Source organism: Cutaneotrichosporon cavernicola (genome assembly GCF_030864355.1).
Source record: "Cutaneotrichosporon cavernicola HIS019 DNA, chromosome: 1".
Lineage (NCBI taxonomy): Eukaryota > Fungi > Basidiomycota > Tremellomycetes > Trichosporonales > Trichosporonaceae > Cutaneotrichosporon > Cutaneotrichosporon cavernicola.
Genome location: NC_083393.1, coordinates 972,422 through 997,584, shown reverse-complemented (window position 1 = coordinate 997,584; position 25,163 = coordinate 972,422). Strand labels below are relative to the sequence as shown.

At 56.7% G+C, this 25,163-nt stretch overlaps 5 protein-coding genes across 5 annotated transcripts; 2 read left to right on the top strand and 3 right to left on the bottom strand.

Moving 5' to 3' along the window:
• Positions 1 to 514: 514 nt before the first annotated feature.
• Positions 515 to 2,585, top strand: MDM31 (uncharacterized protein; the record flags this gene model as incomplete). The annotated part of the gene is made up of 5 exons (XM_060599567.1): positions 515 to 575; positions 611 to 904; positions 948 to 969; positions 1,013 to 1,123; positions 1,160 to 2,585. 5 exons carry the CDS (start codon positions 515 to 517, stop codon positions 2,583 to 2,585), a joined length of 1,914 nt encoding a protein of 637 aa, XP_060452918.1.
• A 258-nt stretch (positions 2,586 to 2,843) lies between these two features.
• VPS15 (uncharacterized protein) lies at positions 2,844 to 7,764 on the top strand (the record flags this gene model as incomplete). Its single annotated transcript, XM_060599555.1, has 13 exons — positions 2,844 to 2,872; positions 2,915 to 2,974; positions 3,017 to 3,141; positions 3,182 to 3,302; positions 3,344 to 3,428; positions 3,465 to 3,902; positions 3,938 to 4,202; positions 4,237 to 4,454; positions 4,507 to 5,026; positions 5,062 to 5,351; positions 5,385 to 5,623; positions 5,664 to 6,742; positions 6,782 to 7,764. The coding sequence occupies 13 exons, from the start codon at positions 2,844 to 2,846 to the stop codon at positions 7,762 to 7,764; spliced, it is 4,452 nt and encodes a 1,483-aa protein (XP_060452917.1).
• Positions 7,765 to 9,736: 1,972 nt separating this feature from the next.
• Positions 9,737 to 10,235, bottom strand: CcaverHIS019_0103680 (uncharacterized protein; the record flags this gene model as incomplete). The annotated part of the gene is made up of 3 exons (XM_060599544.1): positions 9,737 to 10,016; positions 10,070 to 10,095; positions 10,191 to 10,235. The coding sequence occupies 3 exons, from the start codon at positions 10,233 to 10,235 to the stop codon at positions 9,737 to 9,739; spliced, it is 351 nt and encodes a 116-aa protein (XP_060452916.1).
• Positions 10,236 to 16,870: 6,635 nt separating this feature from the next.
• Positions 16,871 to 19,921, bottom strand: CcaverHIS019_0103670 (uncharacterized protein; the record flags this gene model as incomplete). The annotated part of the gene is made up of 7 exons (XM_060599533.1): positions 16,871 to 17,112; positions 17,166 to 17,336; positions 17,435 to 17,521; positions 17,573 to 17,599; positions 17,635 to 18,799; positions 19,040 to 19,431; positions 19,492 to 19,921. 7 exons carry the CDS (start codon positions 19,919 to 19,921, stop codon positions 16,871 to 16,873), a joined length of 2,514 nt encoding a protein of 837 aa, XP_060452915.1.
• Positions 19,922 to 20,772: 851 nt separating this feature from the next.
• Positions 20,773 to 24,607, bottom strand: CcaverHIS019_0103660 (uncharacterized protein; the record flags this gene model as incomplete). Its single annotated transcript, XM_060599522.1, has 3 exons — positions 20,773 to 22,350; positions 22,384 to 24,189; positions 24,227 to 24,607. The coding sequence occupies 3 exons, from the start codon at positions 24,605 to 24,607 to the stop codon at positions 20,773 to 20,775; spliced, it is 3,765 nt and encodes a 1,254-aa protein (XP_060452914.1).
• Between the last annotated feature and the right edge of the window lie 556 nt (positions 24,608 to 25,163).

The following is a 25,163-nucleotide window of genomic DNA, read 5'->3' as shown; positions in this document are numbered from 1 at the left end:
CGTAAAGAGCTTGAAGGATAGTTGAAAATTAAAGACACGTAATTAACCATGAACCAGTACCCTAAATGACGTTGTATGATAGGATATAATCTGCAAGCTAATCTAACAGAGAGAGCATACAAAGGGATATTAACCCATTTTGCATTCTCTCAATGCATCCCTTTGGCTCATTTGGTCGCCTTACCAACTATACGACTCTACAACTATACAATCATACAACTCTATCCACATCTAACTTCTCATCAACTCATCAATTATAAAGAGCCTCTGGTAACATCAAAACGCCCTTCAACAGGGTGACCCAGATCCAGACTCTTTCACTATCTTCCTATCCCCTTGGTCTCGCGGTTCAAGATGCAGGCAGCTCGACATGCTGTCTCGGCTTATCCCCGGTCCTGCCTTCTCACGACACCCCTCCGAGCAAGCACCTCACGAACGGCTCTCCAGCCAAGACGACCCAATCTCTCGGCCCAGGCCGAACGCTACCTCACCATCCATGCATTCTTCACTAAGCATGCAGTTCCCTCGCACCCATCATCGCATGCTCTCGCCATTCCCCGGCGGCTCCCCCGGCGGTTCAATTCGACTTCGGCGCCCAAGCACACGTCAGCGAATGGCAAGTGTCCCAACTGCCCCGAACCAAATGCCTCGATCCCGTCTGTCTCACCACCGCCACCTGGCAACATCCAGGAGTACTCACCGTTCATCCGACGTCTGATACGAGCATCGAGCGAGCTGTCGGACGCGCCGCATCGGAGACCTACCAAGGAGGAGCTCCTGAACGCAACCTCGTCGTGGTGGGAGCGTCTGCGCATCCGGCTCAAGTGGTTCACCATCCGCGGCTGGCGGAGGTTCAACACGGATGATCTGAGCGCGTTCCTTAGTTGGTTCCTCGTCGGCAACAGTGAGTGGCAGCGGCAGCGGGAGGTGTAGAGGCTAACCTGCAGCACTTTGGATCCTCATTGGAACGTGCGTCGCAAACTAGATTGGCGGAAAGCCGGCTGACATCCAGAACGACGTTCGTGTCTGCAGTCTTCGCCACCCTCAACTCGTTGAGTCTTCAGGAATACGTTGCGCGATACATCTCGGATTACCTGACATCCGAGACCGGTGTGACTGTAATGTACGTCATGGCCGACAGACACGTGCTGATCCCTAGCTTCGAGTCCGCCATCGTCCCTCGGTGGGGAGCGTCGACCATCTGCTTCAAGAATGTCTATGTCTCGCGGCGTCCACAAGATCCCGAGGACCCCGATACGAAGAGCAGGAAGTCGAAGAAGGCTGCAACAGCGGTCCCTCCATCGCCAGTCCCTTACCTCTCCTCATCCCTATCCCCAACATTCCTCACCCCTCCGCCGGCGTCGCCTAAGGACAACTACACCATGTTCGACCTCAACTTTGACGAGATCGAGGTAACGCTCAGTGTCAAGCGGTGGCTGGATGGAAAGGGCCTTGTGAAGGACGCAAAGGTCAAGGGAGTGCGCGGCGTCATGGACAGGAGGTCTGTTTGGTGGGACACCTCTAAACCTCTCTCGCCCAAGGACTGGCGGCATCCTTCGCATCCGGGCGATTTCGAGATGGAGTCGTTCCAGGTCGAGGACTTCCTCGTGACCTTCTACCAGCCAGGCGGGCAGCGGCCGTTCAATGTGTCCATCTTCAACGCGCGGTACGCACCATTTCGGAAGCGCTGGCTGTTCTTCGACATGCTGGGCGCAGAGGCCATGACCGGGCAGTACGACAACTGTTTGTTCAGCTTGCACATGCCGCAGAAGCTCGGCCGCATGGCAGCCGACAGTGAGAGCTCGTTCAAGCGGATGGCCCGCTTCCGCATCGACGGCCTGCCTATCGAGCACGCACAGTTCGCTTCTGGAAACTCGGGCCCGGTCTCATGGATTCTGTCGGGCAAGCTTGACGCCGTCCTCGATATCAAGTTCCCTGTCCACCCTGACGATGAGGTGGACGTGCAGGCGATCTTCAAGGAGATTGGCCGCAACGTTGTGACCATTGCCCTCCATGGCGAACACCCATACCGTTACGACGCTGCAGGGGAGATGGACGACCCGTCGCAGATCCTCGACACTCTGGCCGCAGCAGAGGCCAGCAACCCGTCATCCCTCCTTCCCGGGCAGCCGATGCTCGCTCGTCCACCACTCCGCGCACCCGAGGACACGATGCCGCTTGAGGAACCCCGTCAGCTCACGATCGACATCGACTTGCGGTTCCGCGACCTCAAGGCCGCCGTCCCCGTTTTCACGTATGACCTGAGCGTCACGAATAACGCTCTCATCCGACCCATCGTCGCGTTCATCAACGCGAACCGTACACTCGTCCCGATCCATTGTCAGGTCGCAGCCAACCTCGTCGACTTCGACGGTTCATGGACCCTCTTTGAGACGGGCCTGATGACCAAGATCTCAGACCAGATCTACTCTGCCCTTGCTCACCACGTCGCTGCCGAAGGCGCCAACCAGAAACGCCTCCGCCAGGTCAGCCTGTGGGGCGTGCAGCGAGGTGCCGAAGCCCTCGTCGACGCTGTCAGGAGCATTGTCGACCCCGTCCACGGGCAGATGGCGGCTGCTGCGTAACAACTCATACACTCACAGTGTCCTATAGCATTTGTTCCCCACCCAACTCTGGTTGTCATGTATGCATCTTTACATTGTAAACAGGACTGGTAACGATTTGGTTCCGTGTGTTGTGGTAAGTGGAGGTGCCCCGCAACCTTCCTGGGCACCATCGTCATGACTGGTACAGTTCGCGTTCGACCTTCCTCCTTTTGACTCATCTCACTATCCCGTCTGCAAAACCTACCCAATCGAGCACAGCCAGGTGCACGCAGAATCATGGGCAATATTTCATCAATGGCGCGGGCGTGAGCTCACTTCACTTACACCGTTGATAAGCTGACTTCCAGCTCGACTGCGCTCGATTCCTATGTCTCGGAACTAGGTAGTGACATCTCGTACGAGAAGAGGTATGCCAATGGCTGCTGAGCGAGCTGCGTTTCTGATCTCAGCCTGTCGTCGTCGCGCTTCCTCAAATCGATTGTCGCCCGGCATAAGAATGGCCCGCTCGTGCTCAAGATCTTTATCAAACCAGACCCGTCAATGACGCTGCACGTAATCCAGCATCGCCTGAAAGGTGCGTCCAGACGTGCCCGTGGTATCAGTCTAACAGAAAGAGGAACGTGATGCGCTGTCTAGTGTGCCCAACGTGTCAACGTACGCGACCTTCATCGAGACAGAGAAGGCTGGTTATCTCCTCCGGCAGTGGGTCGGGTCGAGCCTCTATGACCGCCTGAGGTATGCCATTCCCCCACCTTCTCCTCCTCTGCTGATTGCAGTACACAACCGTATCTCACCGACATAGAGAAGAAGTGGGTGGCTTTCCAGTTGCTTACATGCCTGCGCGACGCCCGCACCAAGAAGGTGAGATCATTGGCTTCCGACGACAGCTCATACCAGGTTGCCCACGGCGACATCAAGTCGGACAATGTCCTCATCACCTCAGACCTCACAGTCCTCCTCACCGACTTCTCCTCAAGCTTCAAGCCGACGCATCTTCCTCTCGACGACCCGTCCGACTTCTCCTTCTTCTTCGACACATCCGCCCGACGGACATGTTACATCGCCCCTGAACGGTTCTATGAGTCTGATTCGGCGATCGCACAGGAGCGCGCGGCTGCAGCTCAGAGTCTGAAGGAATCTGGTGACTCAGAGCCACTGGGGAAGCGTGACGCGCACGTTACTGAAGAAATGGACGTCTTCTCGGCGGGTTGCGTACTCGCTGAGACATGGACAGACGGGCGCACCGTGTTCAACCTGTCCGAGCTGTTCGCCTACCGCAACGGTTCGCTCGGGCTCGAGGGCATCTTGGACAATCTCCAAGACGCCGATGTCAAAGTGAGCAGTTCGTGATGGATTTGAGCTGACTGTAGGCCATGATTGCGCAGATGCTCTCACGCGAACCGTCCGATCGACCTACATTCGATCGCATCCTCACAACGTACCGCGGCACCATCTTCCCGGAGTACTTCTACACGTTCTTGACAGATTACGTGTCTGAGCTCAACGAGCTTCCTCCATCGCAGGACACCGACTTCTTGCAGCGCTCGTCGACATTGCCAGGGACCAAGATTGACAGGATTCTCGAGCAGTGGGAATCGATCCGCGTCCATCTCGATGACAAGAGTGCGAACGACAGTGAGTGGTGAGGGCCTCTTCAACCTGACCGCAGACGGACCAGCATTACTGTTGCTCAATATCGTGACGTCGTCGATCCGCAACTCGCTGTCTCCAAGCTCACGCCTACATGGCTTGAAGCTCTTCCTTAAGCTGTCGCCCTATCTACTCGACGAGGACAAAGTTGATCGCATTGTCCCGTTCGTCGCAGAGCTCCTGTCAGACGAGGTTCCCATCGTTAGAGCCGAGGCATGCCGCACGCTCGTCATCGTCGTAAGTGCCTTCCTCGCTTTCTTCACGACGGTCCTAAGCCGGCTCACCCTAGGTCGAGTCCATCACATCCATCACCTCCCACAATGCCACATTCATTCCAGAGTACCTACTTCCTCAGATGGCTCGGCTCCTGCAGGACCCAGACATCTTTGTGCGCGCGACGTATGCGAGGGCTCTCGTGCACGTGGCGGACGCGGCGGTGCGCATGCTCGAATTGAGTGAGGCAGCCAAGCCTGCCAATACTATGGACACACCACAGAATCCTGAGTCAAGCTACAACGCCATGCTCGCTGAGATTCAATATGTCGTTGGGGAACACGCTTCAATCCTGTTGGTCGACAAGTCCAGCAACGTTAAGCGGAACGTGTTGGCGGACATCGCGGACCTCTGCTTGTTTTTTGGTCGGCAGCGTTCCAGTGAGACGGTGCTCAGCCACATCATGACGTACCTCAATGACCGCGACTGGCAACTCCGTCTTGCGTTCTTCGACGGGATTGTGGCTGTCGGCGCCTTCATCGGGATCCGGGCCATCGACGAATACGTTCTGCCTCTCATGCTACAAGCACTAGCGGGTATGTGTTCAACTGGCTGTCGCTGAACCCAACAGATCCAGAAGAAGCTGTCGTAGCGCGTGTCGTTCATTCTCTTACTCTCTTGACATCACTCGGGCTATTGCAGCGCATGCGCCTTTGGGACGTTTTCTCCGCGGTTCACGGGTTCCTGTATCACCCCAACGTATGGATCCGGCAAAGCACAGCTGGCTTTGTGGCAAAGGCCGCGAACCACCTTCCTCCTTATGACATCTGGTGCATTCTTTACCCGACCATCCGGCCCGCTCTCCGCTCTGACATCGTCACGCTGGATGAGGACTCGATCCTTGGCGCCCTTGTGTCACCTGTAAGCTCATTGGCAATACGCAACTGACTCTAGCTTTCTCGTGCTACTCTCCAGGCTGCCAAGGCTGCTGCGTTCCAGAACTCGCCTCCCGGGTTCTGGAATGTCTCGCCTTCTCGCGCCAGCGCCAAAGCAGCCCTCACCAAGGGCACAGCGATTAACACATCTGAGGCGCTTCAAGGTCTGCTGAAGGACAAGGGTATCTCGCCGAAGGACGAAAAGAAGATTGTGGTATTGAGAGACTTCATTTTCAAGCAGACACATGCGACTCGAGCGTGAGTTCTGATGCTGTTCGTCATTCGCTGACTAAAGAAGGCAAGCCTCAGAAACGCACACACCACCAGAGGCAGAGCTGACCTCTGGCAAGTCAATATCCCTCACAGAGCTCGGGGTGACCCCACAAACGGTGTTCATCTCCCAGCGCACGATCGGTATCGACGCGCGCCACGAGCTAAGGCGCCTTCGCCCTGACCTGGGTGGAGCTGAGACCCCGAGCCGGCGGACATCATTTGCAAACAGGAGCAATCGCGGGAGCGACAACCCGTTGGAGCAGATTCGACAGCGTATGTCCTCCCTCGAGCCGCCGAGTCTGGCATCGCCAGACCAGGAACGTGACCGAGGCCGCCATTTGGACCCAATGAAGGTAGCCAGTGCGTCCGAATCGGGTATCTCCTCCATCGTCGATGCCACAAGCACAAGTAGAGTCTCGCGCCATCACAGGCTCGATTCAAAAGCGCTGCCGGCCGTCAAAGCTTCGACCGCGACCGCCATTGGCACGACGTCCCTACACGATGACTTGGCCTCCGGGCGAAGCACGCCTGCATTCGGAACAGGAACACCAGCCGTTCACGGACCGATCGCCCCGTACGGGAGCACGTACGATGGTGCCGATCCTGGAGTGCGCGCGTATCTCGAGCACGTCGACCTCGAGAATTACCGCGAACCACGCCTCGACTTCGGCCCACGGGTCCTTTCCGGGCAACGCAAGCGTGGGCCCCGAACCAAGGCCTCGTCACCGCAATTCGCGACCATGATCGCCCACCTGCCACAGCACAGCGGCGCGGTGACAGCCCTCATCACGTCCCCCGACCAACTCTTCTTCGCGTCTGCGTCAGTCGACACGTGTGTCCTTGTATGGGACAGCGCGCGCCTCGAACGCACAGTCGCAGCACGTCCACGTCTCACGTACCGCATGGATGCTGCCGTCACGGCAATGTGCCGCATAGAAGAGACGCACTGCCTTGCCGCCGCCGCTGCAGATGGGTCGCTCCACATCCTTCGTGTCCACGTTCACGCGTCGGGCTCCTCAGTCAAGTACAAGAGCATTGAGTGTATCCGAAATTGGGCTGCGGATGAGCAAGACGGACATGTGACGCACGTCGCGCATTTGCACGGTGGGCTCCTAGAAAGGCAACTCTATGCTGACTCCACAGAGTCGTCGTTGTTAGTCGTCACCAGCAAGAGCGTGATCGCGGTATTGGATCTCCGAACGATGGCGCTTAAGCAGTGTCTGCAGCATCCCCTCGAACTCGGGACCATCACGGCCGTATGTCCGACCAAGCATTGGGTCATGGTCGGCACTATCACCGGCGCGCTGAGCCTTTGGGATCTTCGTTTCGGACTGCTCGTCAAGAGCTGGTCGTCTCGAGGAGGAATTACCTCGCTCGGGCTGCACCCGGCGCGGGGGCGTGGGAGGTGGATAATGGCTTCCATCAAACGGAATGCCGACGACCCAGCGGGGTCCGACACGCCACTGGTCGAGACGTACGATATTGAAACGGGCAAACTGGTCGAGGAGTATGAGACGCGGACATCCCGTCCGCTGGCTGGCGCCAGGGCACCAGCCCTCAGCCGAGATGTGTTACAGACCAAGTCCGAGCTTATCGCGGAACTTGCAGGCGGACGCGGCGGGTTGCCATCGACTTCGAGTGACGACTTGCCGTACGTGGAGACTCTGCTCGTTGGTGAGACGTTTTCATCCCTCTCCCCCACCGTCAGGGACAAGGATGACCCGGCCGCCCAGGACAAGACGCGCGCTGGTTGGATGGTGACGGCTGGCACGGACCGTGTCATCAGGTACTGGGACGTTGCACGCCCGAGCGAAGGGTTCGTCGTGTGTGGTAGCCAACGCGAGAAGGACGTGTCATTCCGAACTGCGAGTGGCACTCCCCAGCTGTTCTACACTCTACCGATTGCGCGTCCGCTTGCGTCGGCATCGTCGACAGGCGCTTTACCCATTGATCGAGGACAACACGCTGCAAACACTCAACGACAGCCTCTTCGTCCACACTACGACACCATCTGCGCGCTTGGCCTCGTGGAGACGCCCTTCTCGAGCTGCATTATTTCGGCCGACCGGTCTGGCGTGATCAAGGTATGGAGGATGGAAGCAGGTCCAACCCGTCGCGAGGGTTAGGCGGACATCGACAACGGCCACAGTCCACCAAGAGCCAATGGTGATAGCCTATGGAGACTGTGCATGCAAGCTCATATCATGGCCATGTGCCACCGGGCCGACCAACTGATACACGAACATGGGCCAGATTGAATAGTGGCGAGTGCCATGGCCTCTGAGCAAGCGCTGCATACGGCCGAAGGGTAGGGTTTCATCGTACGCGGGCGCGAATGCGGACGCAACAGGCGGTGCCCTCCTGTCCGGTCAATAGTGTCCACGATCCCAGAGAATGGCACGTTTCTCGAGTGCATTGTGACCCAGGCCCTGTCCTCAGCACGAAGGAGGATTCCCACTGGCTTGTTCTCCCCTGCTGGTCAGCGACGGCTTGGGCATCACAACAACGCCTTAAGGTTTCTATCCAGCATCAGGGCAAGCGTGCCTGTTGCTGTTGCGGACCTACAGTCCACATGTTGGTGAGGTGAGTAGGCATCAGGGTGGAGTGACGTGGTCCAGGCGGAATGTCAGGGACCAAAAGAAGTTCTGGATATTCTACAGTTGAGCCGTCTCAAGGTAGAGTGCTTATTGAGAACAAGGCCCAGGCTCGAATAGCCCCGCTTTGGAAGATCAGAGGAGCTTCGGGGAGGGTTCTATCCTTGGGTTCTATCCTTGGAAGGCACACGTCTCCTAGGGGGTTGTGCGGAAACGGAGGAGGCTTTCCCTCATGTGAGCGAACAGTCCGAGTGGCCATTTACATTAGCCACTGGTTAACAAACGAGAGACATTGAGAGGCCTGTCGAAAGGCCATGGAACGGCCTACAGAGTATCTCCATAATACATATTCCGAGTTGATACGGACGTACATGTACTGCAGTCGATGACAAATATTTTAATGGGAAACCTGGGGATGACTCCTGATCGAAAACGTTAACCTTGCTAGAGTTTTTCCTCCGGGTACTGATAACGCAAGGCCTTTTGCTGCTTATCTCCTGACGGAGCCCAAATTACCCCTCATCCCCGCGGATATAGTCTAGGTCAACCAAGGACGCTCTACAAAAATTGTCCAACAACAGAAGTTATGCGGGTTGCGATGCGATGATTGAACGTGCACGTTGCGGCGAGGCGGGTGTTTTCGACGTGACAGTGGTGGGCTGTTGGAGAGCAATGGCGCAAAACATGCTGGGTGACAGGTGAACGGGTGACAGGTAGTTGATGACATACGGACACGGTATGGATGGTACAGTGGATGGTGCAGAACTGAACTGGGTGTAGTAGTGAACAACGGGGACACCATTGTGGCTAGGAGACGCAGATCAGTTGATGAGGTCGGCAACGCTGAGACTGGGTACTCCTTGGTTGTCATCATAATCGGCGTTTGCCTGTCGCGGGGTCCTTGGTCGGTGGCTGAAGGAATTGCCGGACAGCTTTGGGGAGGAGGAGGGGATGGGCTCGGCGGCTTGAACTATACGGAGATTGAGAGGTCGCAGGGTGGTGGCTTCCGGCCCAGCTCGTCTTTCGAATGGCGAATCAATAACCAATGAAGCCAACGAAGGTGGCAGTTGGGAGACTCGAGCGGGGATAGATTTTGACCCTCGTGGATCCCGTTGGGCTTGGTTTGTGAGATGTCCACGGTATGGGTGTCGATCTTCATCAAGACGCTGTTCGGTGCTGGCGCTGCCGTTTCCTGGCGCAAACAGTGCGGAAGGGGTTTGTGTGTTTGGGCTCATATTGGGGTCTCGCGAAGAAGGCGGTGGTGAGTTGATAGAGTGGGACATCCAGTGGTGGGGATGTGAAGTGGACATCGAGCGGTGCCGACGAAGGGGACCGATGTGCGATTCGTGGACTGTCGCAAGTCCGGCAGAGTCATCACTTGCTGTGGTATTTCCGGACCCGCCCTGTATGTTGTCGAAGAGACCGGGGCGAGGTGAGCGTTGGCCCCAAGCGCTGGGCCCGCTGGGGTTGCCGTGATTCCTAGCTAGACTAAGGTGAGTGTCGCTTAGGCCCCGTCGGTTCTCGTGCAGAGGTCGCTCAGCTCGGTAGAGGGGAGGATGCGTGAATGCTCGGGTTGGGTGCATAGGCTGTGATAGAACGTGGCGGGCGTGCGGCGGCGGCGGCGGAGGATACGACATTGAGATCGGAGCCATGCGATCCTGCGGAGGGTATACTGGAACGACAGACGATGGCCATCCAACAGAATGCGCGAGCATGTCAGGTGGATCCCGCGATTGAAGAGTGTCATCGGTCTCGCGCTCTCGTCGACGCTTTTGGCGCTGATTCTGGAGGCCTCGTTAGCATCTGAATCACTTCAGAAGCCAAGCATGGAACCCACCTGAAACCAGACTTGCACTTGCCGAGCTGTCAACCCGATCTGATGCGCCAACGCCTCTCTTTCAGCCGTCGTTGGAAACATGGTCTGCAGTATTAGATGAGCTTCCGGCTGCTTTCCTCACCTGGTCCCAAAGTCGAGTCAGGGCCTCGGACTGCACCTTGGTCATGAGCACTCGAGTCCGACGGCGGTTGGGGCTACGCGCGTCTGTCAAAGTGGATGGTCCCGAATGTTCATTGCTGTGTTCGGCGGTAGTGGGGGGATCCGTGTCACAGCTTCCAGCCCGTGATGATCGAGAATGGTTAGGCGATCCCATGGGGGATGTTGGCGAACCAAGCGAATAGGACCGATTGCCAGGGGAGGTGTCATGGCGGCTCGAGGGGGCTTGTTGGGATGCATGTTGATGAGTAGAGCGTCGTGGTTGCCACGATGGCACGGTTTCGGTGGAGGTTTGGCGGAATGGGTAACGAGGCGAACTGGTGTCGTCTGGCATCCTAGAAAGGTGATCAATTTCACTGTTGAGAGGCAATCCCCCATGCAGAGAAGCGGATGAGGGAGAGTCGGAGTGAAGTTGAAAGTTGTTAGATGTGTGCTGAGCAGGGGACCATCGCGGAGCTTTGAGATGCTGGCTCCCTCGGGGCCTGTCGTTTGTTTCGGCCACAGAGCCTGCTAATGCGTGAGCTCGGACAGCCATGTCTCGCCTGCGAACCATAATGACCTCGTCGTAACGGCTGCTCGGCGGCGATGGTTCCCTGGGAAGTCCAAGGCTTCAAGCCGCTTGATGCCATCGGTTCTGAACGGTAGCTGGAGCAAGGCAAACTGCCCAGCGCTTGCTTGTTCAGTGACCAAAGCGGACTAGACTCGCCGTCCAACGCGCAAGCCCTGATCGTCGGCCTTGGATGACAATTGAATCAAAGGCAATGGATTAATTGGTTGACTGGCGAAAACCTAAGACTCTTTGCAAGTTCTGCAACTACAGGTAAGCAGGTCGGCGCATGGAGGTGAGACAAGAGTTGATATGGGGCCTCGACAAATCTAGGCAAAGGGTATCAAGGCCTCGCGACTAACCATCCTTGGCAACTCGAATCCATGACCCGAGGCCCCACCATTGATGGATGTCACCACATGCTCAGGCTCAAGAGGCTCAGGCTGGCAATGACCCGAGAATGGGTCTAAATGCCCTGGCAAGACAAGACCCTCCCTCAACATCACGCGGCCAAGCACTCTCCTCCTATGAATGCGCCCCCTGCGCCACCGTAAACAACTTGACTTGTCGCGATTGGATCTCTCACATTCAGACACTAGACTCACCAAGTGCTCAATTTGGCGCCAATGTGTGATAAAGTGATTGTGAATCTACCAGCCACTGGGGGTACGTTGAAAATTGGCTCTCGGTTTCGTGAACTGGGTCTCGGATGCTGTATGAGGCTATCGGTCCGACGGCACCTGTTTCCCAATTTGAGCTTGAGTAAGGAATGGGAGACTTGTGACAGTGTAAACCATGAAAGTGCTGGAGGAAGAATGTGGGAACAACAATACGCGGTAGAGAGAGTTGATCAGCTTGAGCGTCGAATGGTGGAGCACAACAACCGCGTTCAATGTGGTTCAGAGAGGGTTCAGGTCGAAGCGGATCTGGCTGACTGGCTAGCTGGCTGGCTGGTTGGCTGGTTTGGTGGGGTTGTGAGGAAGTCCAAGAGTACGGTGGTGGAGTGGCCTCTAGTTTGGTGTGTACCTGGGGGACGACCCTTGAGGAATGAGAACAAAGATTGTTCAGGGAAGTGTGCCCTGAGCTTGTGACCCCTATCAATTCCCTGGGTTGAATACTTCCTCGGACCTTGGCGTTTTGGATGACGATAGGGCCCCTGTTGACCCTGTCCACCTTTCCTACCTGTCCTTCAACTTGGGCTTTGCTCAGTCGCCTCGTGGCTCGAGATGACCGTTTGGGGCCTCCCAACTGTTGAATAGTCCACACAAGCTGCAGAGCTGTCCCGACAAGGTGGGGAGGCTTGACAAAGACTGGGCAATTGACTTCTGGTTCAGGCGGGCAGGCAAAGCAAGGCCAAACTTTGGGGTCATCAGCACACGTGCACATAAGCCACCCAAACATTTTCGTCGGAATCACGTCGGCTTTCAAGACTGTGGAATTCTAGGCAGGCTCGCCACTCATTCCACTCAAAATACCAATTACCAAGTAATAACACTGGTAATGAGGTCAATCAAGACAAGTATAGGGAACTCTGTTTCCCTAACAAATCTCAATTCAAGTTCAACTTGTTGCCACCCATTCACACATCACACGAACAAACTCACCTTTCAGGCCAGGGTCAAACCCCAGACAAACCTGTAGTCCAAAGGTTTACCAGAAGAACAGACTCTTCTAGAGCGAGAGCAATTTCCAAGGTTGGAATGTGTGGCAAGGATGGCCCAGAAACTCGTCCGTCCGTTGACCTTAGGGTAAGCAACAGTTCCCAAGGCAGTTAACTGGTACGCCACAAGGGCCTGGTAGGCCGCCACCTCGGACGAGTGAGCGAGAAATAACACTCGGTGCCTCCGACAGGTAGATGTCGAGCCAGGTTGGAGCAAAGCTATGTGGCAGTCAGACACCGAGGTCAGACACGGCCCGGCTATTTGTAGACAGGAGGACTGGAAGGACAAGGTGTGGGGTTGGTTGTTTCGGTGGGTATGGGATGAGAATTGGTGGAGAGGAATGAGATAATTAAGAAAGCGAGTGTCTCATGATTCTCTCATGATTCACAGCCAACGTTGTCCAGGCCTAAGAGGACGTGTGATCCTTGATGCGTATCGAGTTGCACCAAGTGACATTCAGAGGCGAGATGCGTAGGCGAGGAGAGGCTATGCCTGGCCATTTGGACCTTGGCCTGGGAAGATTCAACTCACGAGAGGACAGTGGGCCTAGAAATGGGTTGAGCTGGGAGTTTGATAGATTAAGAGGCTGAAACGAGGTGTAGGTAGATTGTACCGTGAGAGCACGGCGTTGACCCTGGAACACTATGTCAACAACGCGTCGATTTCTCCTGGGCCATAACACTTGAACACTCTCGCAATCTTACTATCCAAGTTATTCAGTAATCAAAAGGGCGCAAAACACAAACACACACACAGCCGCGTTTCTGTTCAAGCGACTACACCAAGCTTTCACCCCTGGAGACGGGGCAAGGTTGTTGCAAAAGGCCGTCTGTGTCTCGAAACGTAGTTTGATGCCACATCAAATGGCAACAGATACCGACAGACACAAGTAACGGATATCACAACGATCAGAGACGCCTGTTGAAGTACATGCGCAAGAGGTGAGGAGGGAGGCGCTTAAGTGAGGAATCGCCGATGGAGGTATGGACAAGAGGGGGGGAAAGGTGAAGGAAGAGCAGTCGACTTACAGTTGTAGATGTGTCTTCTGGCGGATGGGAACGACAAGTCAACTGATGCCGGGGGGGGCGGGAGGGACAGGAGAGGAGGGGGAGGTGGTGAGAATGGAGGATAACAGAAACGGAGGGGATAGATGAGAGTTGGTCAGGCCAAATGAATGAAATGAAGAGTAGAAGGGACGAGTCTTGAATCATAGGCTTAATTATTGAGTTGGGTTGACACCTCACTCAGCCAGTACCTATGACCCAGTTCTAACATTCCACACTGTAGCCCCCCCCAATATCAGCACAGCTCCAAATTACGCCCACCTTTCAAGGTCCTACTCTTTGCGTGATCGTACCCTGTTTGTACGTCCAGACTCTTCTCAACCTAGAACTGTTCACATGCTAGTGCCTCGACTAGCACAAGTGGTGAATCGTTTCCCTAGTTGTCTGGCTCTGGCTTGCCGCTCCGTTTCACATGCTGTTGGGCTACGCGCTTCAATTTGTGACAGAAGGAATGGAGACTCTGCTGTGTTGGGGAAATGGCCGAACCAACCGCGAGAAGGCGGGGCAGCATATGTGGTGACCTGTGGGCGCTTTCGCGGCCGTCTCGCCGCCCGCCATATGCTACCTCTTGTTTATTGGGCCTGGATAATGGCCCCCAACATTCCCTTAGAGCGCACTCCACTCCCCCTTTCAAAGCTGCTGCGGAGGAGATTCAGCTTCTGCCAGCCTCTTTACCTGGCTTGGATAGACAGGGTCAGACTTGCTGCTTTGTTTCCATGATCCACCTTGACCGTATCTCCTGACAATAACCCCTGTTGTACAAGCGCGACATTCTCCTCTGAAATGAAGGCACTCAAAGTTTGAGTTTCAGTGAGCACACAGTCATAAAATCCAATCTCTGATCAATCTGCGTCGCCCAGTACTACAACCTCCTTTTTTGCTTAGACTACTAACCCCTCAACCTCGGGTCAAAACTCTCATCAGAGGATATGTGCCACACACAATGGTTGCCACACTCGAGTGTTTTAAACCGCAGCAGTTCCGTTAACGACCTTGTCCAATAGCCTGCGTGGCAAGTCTATGGCCATGATTCGGTATGTGACATCCTTGGCTTGTGTGGCACTCAAAACCCCTCTTTGTATCCAAGCCATTGTTGTCCTGCCGATCGTGGCACGCTGCGTCAACATCCACCTTGGATGGAAGCTGAGGCCAACGGCGCAGACAATTATTACTTTGAAATCAGGACAACAATCCGGCATGAACGTTTCGGCAGGGGAAGGATGGGCAACGATGGGCACAGAGGACGATATGTCACACATCTTGCATCCCAGACCTCCAGGAACTGAATGACTCGAGTTATGCCCAGGACTACAACTGTGCCCCGTTATTGGCGTTGTTTCTGCTGGTTATTATCATTGAAAATTCATTATAGGCCCATTGAGGAGCAAGGGCGTAGAGAGCAGCTGGTTGAATGCCCTTCTAGCTCAGGTAGTGGTGTGGTGACAAGGCTTGCCCTCGTTCAACCTAACTACTGCCCAATCGCAAATCCCAATACCCATTACATTGATATCCCCTTCGTCTAGACATGCAGTATGTGTTTCTCTTACGGACGTGGTGGGTCCCGGCAGTACAAAGGCCCCGTCACTTGGAGCCATGTTCCCGCCACCTCCCACATCCACCTTTGTTCCTCAAACGGACAGCACAGAATTATTAATAGTTCCTTAACCAAAGTAGCATTGTAAGCGCTCTCACAGGCTTCTTCTCAGCCGCAAGGCAATTTGACCCACAGCAGGGCGGTGCCTCGTCCCGTGGAGCATATTCTGCTAAATGCATAAGTACCTACGGCATTCCATTTAGGAGCCACTTGCTCGCCACCGATAGGTCATTGGCCAGCCGAAACCGCGTCCATGCGCACGCTGTACGTGCTGGTACAGGGTACACCCCACGTAGCCTACCATATTCTATAATATCGAGTGTGAGGAACGCAACCACCATCACATGTCCTTATCGCAGCGGATAATCCGCGGACTTGGCCCCAACCATGCAAGGCCCTCTCTGGCCGGGAGTGGCGTGGCATGGCATGTCATACCTGGGTAGAGATTGCGTGCATGGATACAGAGGCACGTTCGACCACGTGTCGGAGGCAATTAAGACCACCAGTGTGGAATGTGGAGCTGGTGGAACGGCCCTCAACGTGGGGTAAGGCTGGAGACCGGGCTGGGCAGACGGGCAGCAATTCAAGGACGGGTTGCGTGATTCGGACATCGGCATGTGAGACGCAGGAGAGTTGGCATGGTGCTCGACGCTCGCCACTTGGCGCCGTATTGTGTTGGGCGTGGCGGTCGTCGGGAGTGCAGAATGTAATCTCCTAAATGCACAAGGGTCTGAATGAAGGTGTGACTTGATACCTACATTGTCTTGGGAGGTTTCCTGGAGTTCGCGGGCATGAAATCCTTTCGAGACCGCATTGCTAGTGCAGTCGTAGAGTCACCGCACAACCGAACGGTCAGAACGAGGTGTGTGCTGAAATCATATTTGGTCACCACGCGTGCGTGTCAGGCACCCGACCTTGCACTTGAGAATGCCACAAGTCTGGTACTGTATCTCCGGATAACGTATCTATACCAGGCCATGTTCATGAAATGGCACGTGCCGTGGTGGTCTCTCTGGGCCCATCGGCTCGCGTCAAACGGTGCCTCCGTCGAGGTTGCAGGCTCATCTCTTAGTGAGTCGCTCAGTAGCGCGCAACGAGTATGAGCCCCTCGCAATCGTGGTGGGGTGTGCCGCTTTCATGGCAAGACGCTACATAGGCGCCGTTGTCGGCCTTAGGCCCGGTAAGGCTCGGATAGCGGCGGAGATGACTATCGAGAGCCGCGGTTGAAGGTATGGTGTGGTGTGCCACCTCGGGATCATATCAGAGTCGGGTGTGGAGTGGAACATTAGTGCCTGCCAAGTGTGGCCCCCAGACAGATCTCGGAAACACTCGAACATGGGCTTCTGGTTGAGTATTGAGTTCATATAAGTAAATACAGAAAGAATGGCGAGTCAAGATGAATGTCTAAAACAGTACTCGACGAGTACATTAGGGTTGCGGTTAGCGTCGTCGGGGGCCGGGGATCTGTCTGACCTTGACTTAAGTGTTGAACCAGCGGTCCTGAACGATGAGATCTGACAATGTGACAGACACTCTGCATCGTAATAAATTTGGGGCAGTAACGATCGGTAGAGTCGAGATCAGGTAGCACGCCAGATGCACGACCCAGCCGCGGCTGGCAAGTCACAGAAATGGTTGCATTGAGAACTGATGGTTGAATGTTGTACAAAGAGCTTGGCCAAAGTACAGGCCAAGAGCCGAAGTGTGGACCTAGAGGGCACATGTGATGGAACAGGAATGGTGCGGTCATGAGACCGTGTGCAACGCGTCGAATCACTCTCACCTGGCTCTGAGCCGCCGAGCTGTCATGTCCAGCAGCCGCGACAAGTCACTGCCAGACCCGGCCCTGACCCCCTCCTTCGTTGTCTCAGCTCCTCGAGTCTCGGCAGTCTTGCTTGAGCTGGTAAATTCAGCCCGAGCCGCGTTGAGGGCCTCTTCAATGACGGCCCGGTCAAATTCTTGAGAGATGGGGCCAGCTTGAAGGGAGAGAATCTGTGACATGTAGACGACAAGGTCGTCGTCTACCGATCGAGATCAGTTGACGAGCCGATGTAGAAGCTGAGCTTGGACGCACCAGTTGGCTCAGCTCGACCAAGATGCACGTGCTGGCACGTGGCATCCCTGCATCTGCCACCAGCAGCCTCAAATGGACAGAGTTCGACGCCGGGGTTACGCTGCAGACGGTGCGTCAGTATGATCGAGGACATCCGTCCCCAGTCGAGAGTGAGTGTCGACTCAGGGTCGACTGGCGGACTGTTGGACGCGAGCATGCGGTACTGAGTGAGAAAAGGTTTGTAGTGGCGGAAGTTCTGTCCCTCAGCTGCAAGTCGGCAGTCAACATACGGTCTGCGCCGACGTGCTGGTCGTAGCTGGCGTAAGGATAGGGAGCAGGCAATGCGACACTACCTTCTTCGACAAGGTGACTTGATACTGCAGCAAAGATGTCAGCATCGCCGGCATCAATGGCGCATCCCAACTCACCTGGCTCATCTATGTCCATGCCCTCGTCTGGGTTGTCAGCAAACGAAGGGGACCTTGCAAACCTTCCACTGCGACGGGCAGGTCATGGCACGCGGCGTCTATTGCAGGCGCCGTTGTTGAGATTGACGCTTTGGCGGAGTGGTTGAACTCCTCCTTGATGGCCCATTCGGTTATGCTGCTGGCGGTCGCGGGCGTCAGAGCGCCAGTTGGGGTTGACGGTGTCGAACATGTCTTCTTCTTCTCCGCCAGCGCGGCGATACGCTCTCGGAGGCGGCGGATGTGCTCGTCCTTCTCTGCAATTTTGCGCGCTTTCTCCTCCTCCTTCTGGATCGTCTCCCACTCAGGCGGGATCACGATGACTGGAGGGAGGATGGCCGGGGTCGGCAGCTCGTCCTCTCCATCGCTGTCGCTTGGGTGGTCGTCCAGCGGAACAGTCAGAGCAGTCGGTCGCTGCGCTGTGACGCAGAATATCTTGCGACGGGGTCGCGACGCACTGGGTGGACGAGACGGTTGGTCCATCAAGTCCTCGGCCAGAGGGCGCTTGATGCCTCGAGAGTTTGTGCGGACGGGGACAACTGCGGGGGTGGGAGCCTGTATGGGCAGGACAGTCGGAGTTACATCTCGGGGTCGTGAGAACAAGATGGGCCCCGCGACCAGAGGCATGTTCCACACTTCCGAAGATGCCGCCGTCCTCAGATTGGTTTTGTCATCGTCGACGAGTTCGCCTTCTTCTGGGTCTGTGATTTCACCGTCCTCCAACTCCGTGTCCAAGTCCATGGGAGCCTCGGCGGCCTCCTGCTGGCTGACTGGAAGCTCAGGAGGCGTTGCCCTACGTGAAACAGGTGCGGGTGAAGGAAGAACGGGTGTGGAGGGGTTGGAGGTCGGGGTGCCAGTCTTCTTCAGGCGCATGGAGGCGAGGAGACGGCGACGGGCTTCTGCAAGTTCGTCAGCTTGTGTCGGAGGAGGCGGTGGAACAGGAGGTGGTGGGATCGAGGGCGGTGAGGGTGCTCGAACAGGCGCGGTGTGACGAGAAGGGATGACAACAGGTTGTTGGATCGTCACAATGGGAACTGGGGGAGGGGAGGGAGGTGCGGCTGCAGGCTCGGGGGGGCGTGCAGACCGCACGTCACTTTCTCCGCCGTCGTCGCCGTAGTCCAGCGTCGTCGGGAACGACGCAGCACTATCGAGGTCACGGCGCTTGCGTCCCTTGCCTCTGACAATGTTACTCTGTTGCGTCGGAGCGAGAGAAGGTGGTAATGCTGTGGGGGATGGGCGGGGTACTGGGCGGTAGCTGTCGATGGGAACGGCGGTCCCTATGCGGAGAGCTTGGGCAGAGGGACGTGACGGAAGAAAAGGTGGAGAGGGCCAGCTGGGTATGGGTGTGGGTCGTAGTAGTGGTGGTAGTGGTGGGAGTGCGTGTTGGGGAAAAGCCTGAAGAGGAGAGAGCTGGAGAGGCTGCGGAGGCACCATGCGTTCCACCATGGCTTCCATTGAGCTGTCAGAACTGGGACTAAGTGCGCCGCTGTTGGCGGCCTCATTGGTGTGCACAACGACCTCAACGTCTGAACTCGAGCTGCGCAACGAGTTGGCGCGTGAAGCACGCGTCGATGTCCCAGTATCGGGAACACCAGGCGTATTGCTTCCCTCGCGCATGGGTGACCGGGCCATTTGCCATATGTCGGGTCTGGAGTCATCGGCGCCGAGTGAGACACGCGACTTCTTCTCAGCAACCATCTCTTCACAGACGCGCCGGACGAGGTGGATTGGTGCACCTCCCGCAACGAGCTGATCTGGGGGCACGTCGAGGTCATCCACCAGGTTGCGCAGCACTTTGAGGTACTCGTCATCTTCCCTGGAGACTGAAATGTAAGCGTCCGCGATGAAGTACGCTCTGCAGGGTAGAGGCAAGGTCGACTCACTTTGTCCATGTGAGAAAGCGGCTGGCTGGCTGGATGATAAAGTGACGACTGTCGATCTCGTGATCGCCGGGGACGATGGCGTGTACGCCCTCACTGAGGTTTCGCCGACTTGTCTGGGCGCGTTGGGGTTTGATGGGGAAAGGATAGGCGACGGGGTGGTGTCACTGATCTCGCCTTCCTCGCGGTCATGCCCGGGAGTTGCGGACCGAGACTTTGATGTCTTGGCCTTCATCTTGCCCTTCTTTATGCGGCTCTTGAGTGCTGCCGCACGAAGCGCGTTAATGTCCTTGGCCGCGCCATTGGAAGGAGCGTGCGACAAGGGCGGCGTAGTTGAAGAAGGAGAAGTTGCAGAAGGTTGGGAGGGGTGCTGGAAGGAGGAGAGAGAGGGGAGGACGTGGTTGTCTGAAGTGCGGGGATCGGCACTCATCATCTTTGATGTGACCGATCCCATCAGATTGTTTGAGGAGGAGCAAGTGATGATGTCTGCGTAGACTCGCAAACGAGACAAGTTGGGGGAGTAGGAGAACAATGAAACCGGTCAACGCCTGTCGGACAGACTTTGCTTTCGTGAAGGCGGAAGCAAATTGGGTGAGTGGCGACGTGGTGGGTGCGTTATGTGGGGTTGTTTGTGCCCAGATTAGCCCCGCAGGAGATTACAACGCCAGATGTAACAACCAAAACGCAGCGAGGTGGAGAGAATGAAGATAAGGAACACTCGGAGACGCAAGCTGTGTATTCATCTGGTTATATGTAGTCGAATCGATGGCCATGTACGGTACGCCTCCCACACTCTGAGCTGGCGCCACAGGGCCCTGGGTCACGCCTCGAAATCCACAAGATCACTCACTACTTGGCATGCATGACATGGACATGGACGAACGCCGTGACCTAAAACCTCCCTCAGCCCTCAGAAGGACGCCGCGAGTACGCTGAAGAAAGATTATGACCTACCTATACCAGCAACCAATGTCTATTGTCATTATTATCAAACTGGAATGGGATATCCCAGGAATCGGCCGAGCTGGGCCGCTAGTGAGAACTCGATCCAACTTGCCCTCGAGCCACCTTAGACGCAAAATACATATACAGATGTGACTCCCCATCCTGCTGGCCTGCTGGATGACTGGCCTGCTGGGTGCCTAAAGCTGGATACCTCGAGCTTCGAGGCAGGCTTCAACACGCTCGCGTGGTTTGCAGTCATTACCTCATATCTGTTACATCTGCAAGACCCCATACAAGTGTAGAGTCTACCAATCTTCCACTGTCCTACATGTTACAAGGTCACGAGCGCAGCGGCTCGAGGAAGCTGCACATCGCCACACCAATCCGCCCGCTCTCTGATCGCGCAATCACTGCACCATCGTTGTCCACTCCAGCCTGGGAATAGGGGAAGTCAAGTAGCTCGGCAACGCGGCCGATCTCATGGAAGATGTCCACCATGTCGCCTGCCAAGAGAGGTAGGAAGCGGAGGCTGTTAAAGCGCAGGTCGCCAAGCTCAACGGGATTAAAGTCGGCGACAGCACAGCACGAGTAGAGCACGCGGGCCTCACGCCATGTCTCGCCCGCGTCGGGCTCGTCAATGCCCATCAGTGTCGTATACATCTCCGAGGTTGCTCCCTCATTGTTCGGCTCATGTGGTGGCTGGAGGAAGTAGCTGTCGGGTTGTGGTGGCTTGAGATAGTACACGTCTGCGGGCGGTGTGGTGTCACCCAGACCGAGCGCCGAGAGACTCATGTCCTGCTGCTGGTACGAGACCGGAGGAACGGTCGCGTAGGCCGCTTGGTTCTTCTCACTGTCAATTGACAGGTTGTCGAAAAGGAATTTAGCGTCTGTCATAGGTATCCTGGGCAGTCCGAATGAGTGCCGCTCATTTTCCTCCGAGCGCGACTGGGCTGCTGATGATCTCGCGCTCGTGCTCATTTCACGCCGCATGGATGGCCGCTTGATGATGGTTGAACGAATGCTTGGGTTGCTGCTGCTACTGCCGCTACGCGAGTCAAGGAGGCTGGTGCTGCTCTCGCGACGCCGGTCACGGTTGCTGGCTCGTCTGATGAGGCTGCCGAAGATGGAGCCAGAGTCGGGCCGCAGCTCAGGTCCTGTCGAGCCAGGTGGGGTCTCGACGTTGAGACTGAGGGACCTACGGCGCGGGTTCGACGGCGGTTCCAATGGCGAGTGCGGCGACGCTGCAGCGCTCGGCGTCGTGCGCAAGGTCGAGGTGCGCGCAACGTACGAGGGTGTCCGGCTATGCGAATGAGGCCTGGAGGAGGAAGTCAAGCGTCCCGAGCTCGGCGTGCTCCCGCTGCTCCCGCCACTGGTCCTGTTCGTGTGTCCGGCATTGAGGTTGTTCGCACGCATCTGCGTGTCGCGTGACCCCTCGCCGCCCGTGATCTGCAGGCTCTTCATGACGCTGTTCGGTTCTCTCCAGCGTTCGAGCCAGGCCCTGTGGATTCCGCGCGACGTCGACACATCCATCCGCACCTCCTTGATGGTGTTCGCCACCATGGCCATCTCGGTCGGCTCAGTGAGATACTGTGCCGAGAACAACGCAAGCGTGTCACGCAGAGTCTCATAGTACTTGGACTGCGCGGTAATGAACGCGCCCAGCGACATTTCGTAGATGCGCGTAAAGCCCTCCAAGAAGGCCGGAAGCTCCTCGAGCAGCTGCGAATGCACGGTGACGTACTCGCTCGCCTCCTGCAGAAGGAGCTTGTCGATCGACTTCTTCGCCTGTCGGTGGGCGATGTAGCGCGAGTACACATCCGACTTCTCGTCAAGCTTAGCAATGATAGCCAGTGGATTCTTGGTCGTCTCGTGTAACTTGTCAAGATTGACGATGATCGAGTTGCGGACTGTTTGGTTCTTGAGTTAGCTCGGACCATAATATTAGCGCACCATCTCCTCCCAGACACCCGTGAGGACGTTGTCAAGCACGCCAGAGAAACGGGCGACCTTTTCGATACGGTCGTCGTTTGTCACTCTACGCCCGAGGGCGTACCACTTGAGGAAGTAGAAGTTTATCTCCATTTTCTGGCGTAGGAGCAGCCTCGCCGCCTCACACCAGTCAGGTAATTCTACGAGCAGCCTCCGCACGTTGCGTTCGCAGTCAGATAACCGCTTGGCCAGATCCTTGAGCTGCGACTGAGCGTACTGGCCAATGTGAAGAATGGCATTCTGGTCATGACCTGACGGCGGCGCCTTGTCCTTCTTGAATCGCCCGAGTAGGCGGCCTCCTCCTGCCCACTTCGGGTCCTTGGTGACGTTCATAGAGGACGACGACCGGCCGCTTATCAGGCTCGGCCGGCTGCTCATGACGCTCGAGATGACGTCCTTGCGACGCTTTGCCTCGTCAACCTCCAACGCGAGTGACCTTGCGCCCTCCGCGGCCTGCCGGATCGCGAAGTAGTCTGGGTGAGTACGCGTGGTGCACGAAAGGAGGTCCTCGAACAACAGAGGGTACTTTGTAACACGTTGGACGGGTTTGATCAACATCGAGTCGAGGTTCCACGCGTGGGTGTGCGCTTTGACCTTGGCCCAGCAGTCGTTCAGGTGCGCCGAGTACGACGGGTCATTCTGCAGCTCCTGTAGGCGAGCTCGAGCTTGCGCCTGCCTAGAGCAATAGTACGTGTATAGGGGCCGGAGGCGGGATAACGCCTTGAGGAACGCCTCCCCAAGCCTATCAGAGCCTCCTCCGTCGGGCGTCGACGACTCGTCATCCAGATTGCCAAGAGCACCCTCGAAATCAGTCGCAAGGGCATCAGAGACGGCAGCCATGGCACTGATGTTGAGGAACACGGCCTTGACATCTGCCTGCGAGAGTGGCCGAACCATCCCAGCACCAGCACGTGCGACTCCGTTCATGGACGACGGCGTCGAAGGTATCTTTGGCGAAGGCAACAGCGATGTCGATGACCACGCCGCGCCAGACGAGGAGTACGTGAGGTCCATCGTGCTGCCTCCGTGGTCGCGTGGGCTCTTGATAACTGGTGACAGGATCCCGTTCCATGTGTTTGCCCAGCCGGAGTCGGCGGTGCTTGTCCTCCGCTCGTGTCCACTGATGCGTCGCGGAAGCCCGTCATAGCCACTCGTGCGCAGGCCGCCGTCGCCCTGGTGGCCACTAGTCCGCCGGGGCATATCACTCTGGTGGCTACTCGTACGCCGGCCGAGCTCCTCCATCGGCGAGCCGAACGTCGAACTGCGTCTCGAATGGCGCGACGATTCCATGGGCGGCGTGCTGGCCTCGGGCCCATGCTGGACGCCGGAGTCGGGCCGCAAGAACTGCCCAATGTAGGCGTCGCGGATGAGAGCCAGGTCCGTGGCGTGCGTGCGCTCAGTGTGAGCAATCTCACGCAGAAGATGAGAACGGCGCGACATTTGGTGGAGCGATGGTGAACGGGTGACCGGTGTTGACGCAATGAGCATGCTCTTGGGCCGCATCGTCGTCTCCTGTTGAGGGAAGACCGTGAGCGGCTGGAGGTTAACATCGACAGGCCCGGTGTTCGACCGCGGGAAGTTGGGTGAGCTCAATGGAGCCTCAATTTGCACAACGTTGCCGTTTTGCGCTCTGTTCGCACCGATCTGGGGCATGGAGGGGGAGCGCATGGTGGGGTGTTGGCCTGGACGTTGTGGGGTCTTTGGCGTCTTGGGCGTCGCCGGCAAGTCCTTGTCCACAAACGTGTTCGACGCTGAGTTGGGATTGTCCTGTGAGAGTTAGTTTGCTCTCCAATTCGGGACTCACCTCGTCGAAGGTTGGTGGTGGTTCCAGTGCCGGGTTGCGCTTCTGGCCCCAAAGCACGCCGTCTATCAGCGTCTCCTGCTGGTCATTACCTCCACGGATGCGCAAGCCTGGGTTGGTCTCCTCAGCTGGGCTGTCGTAGCGTGCCCCGACCGCCCACAGGTTAACAGACGATGCTGGAGCCGAAGGTGGAGCCGAGTCGGGGCTGTACGTCGACGGGAAGTCTCCAGACGACGAGGCTGTCTCAACTTCAGAGTCGGGGAGCGAATCGCCAAGCCGCACCGATCGGCCAGGAATGAACGCCGACGGCGTGACTGGAGCAGAGGACGACATCGTCGAAACCGAAAAGCGTCCTTTGGCCGGCTCCGGCAAAATCGAGAGCATTTCGTGCGCACCAGCGGATGGGGAATGTTGCGCATACGCCCTAGCTGCCTCGTCCAATGTTTCGGGCACGGCTCCTCGTGGATGATCATCCAAGTGGCCGTGCATTGCGGCCACAGTCCCTGCATCTCTTGACGCATGAGGCGATGTTTGCTCAGGGGAGCTGACAAAAGATGACGCCGTTGGAGGAACCGCCAGGCTGCCGTTCTGCGTGTGCGCCGGAGCGGTGTCGATGCCAGAGTCAGATGGCGGCCCAGAGTTGAGCGATACGGCATTGTCTGTGACTAACAGCGAGGCCAACGCAGCCGAGGGCGACTCTGGGGAGTACGATGCCCTCGAAGCGGAGACGCTTGGACGCGGAGTGCGCACTTCTTCTGGCGCGGAGGACGAATATGCTTCTTCTAGGGTTGCGGGTGATGCTGATGGTTCTGGTGCAAGGCACAGGTCTTCTGGGAGTGGAGGCACAGGGGGTACTGGTGAGGTTGGCAGGATGTCGGATGGAGCGACTGCTTGACTCTGACGTTTCGATGCGACGTCGCTCGACGAGACTGTCGCAGTT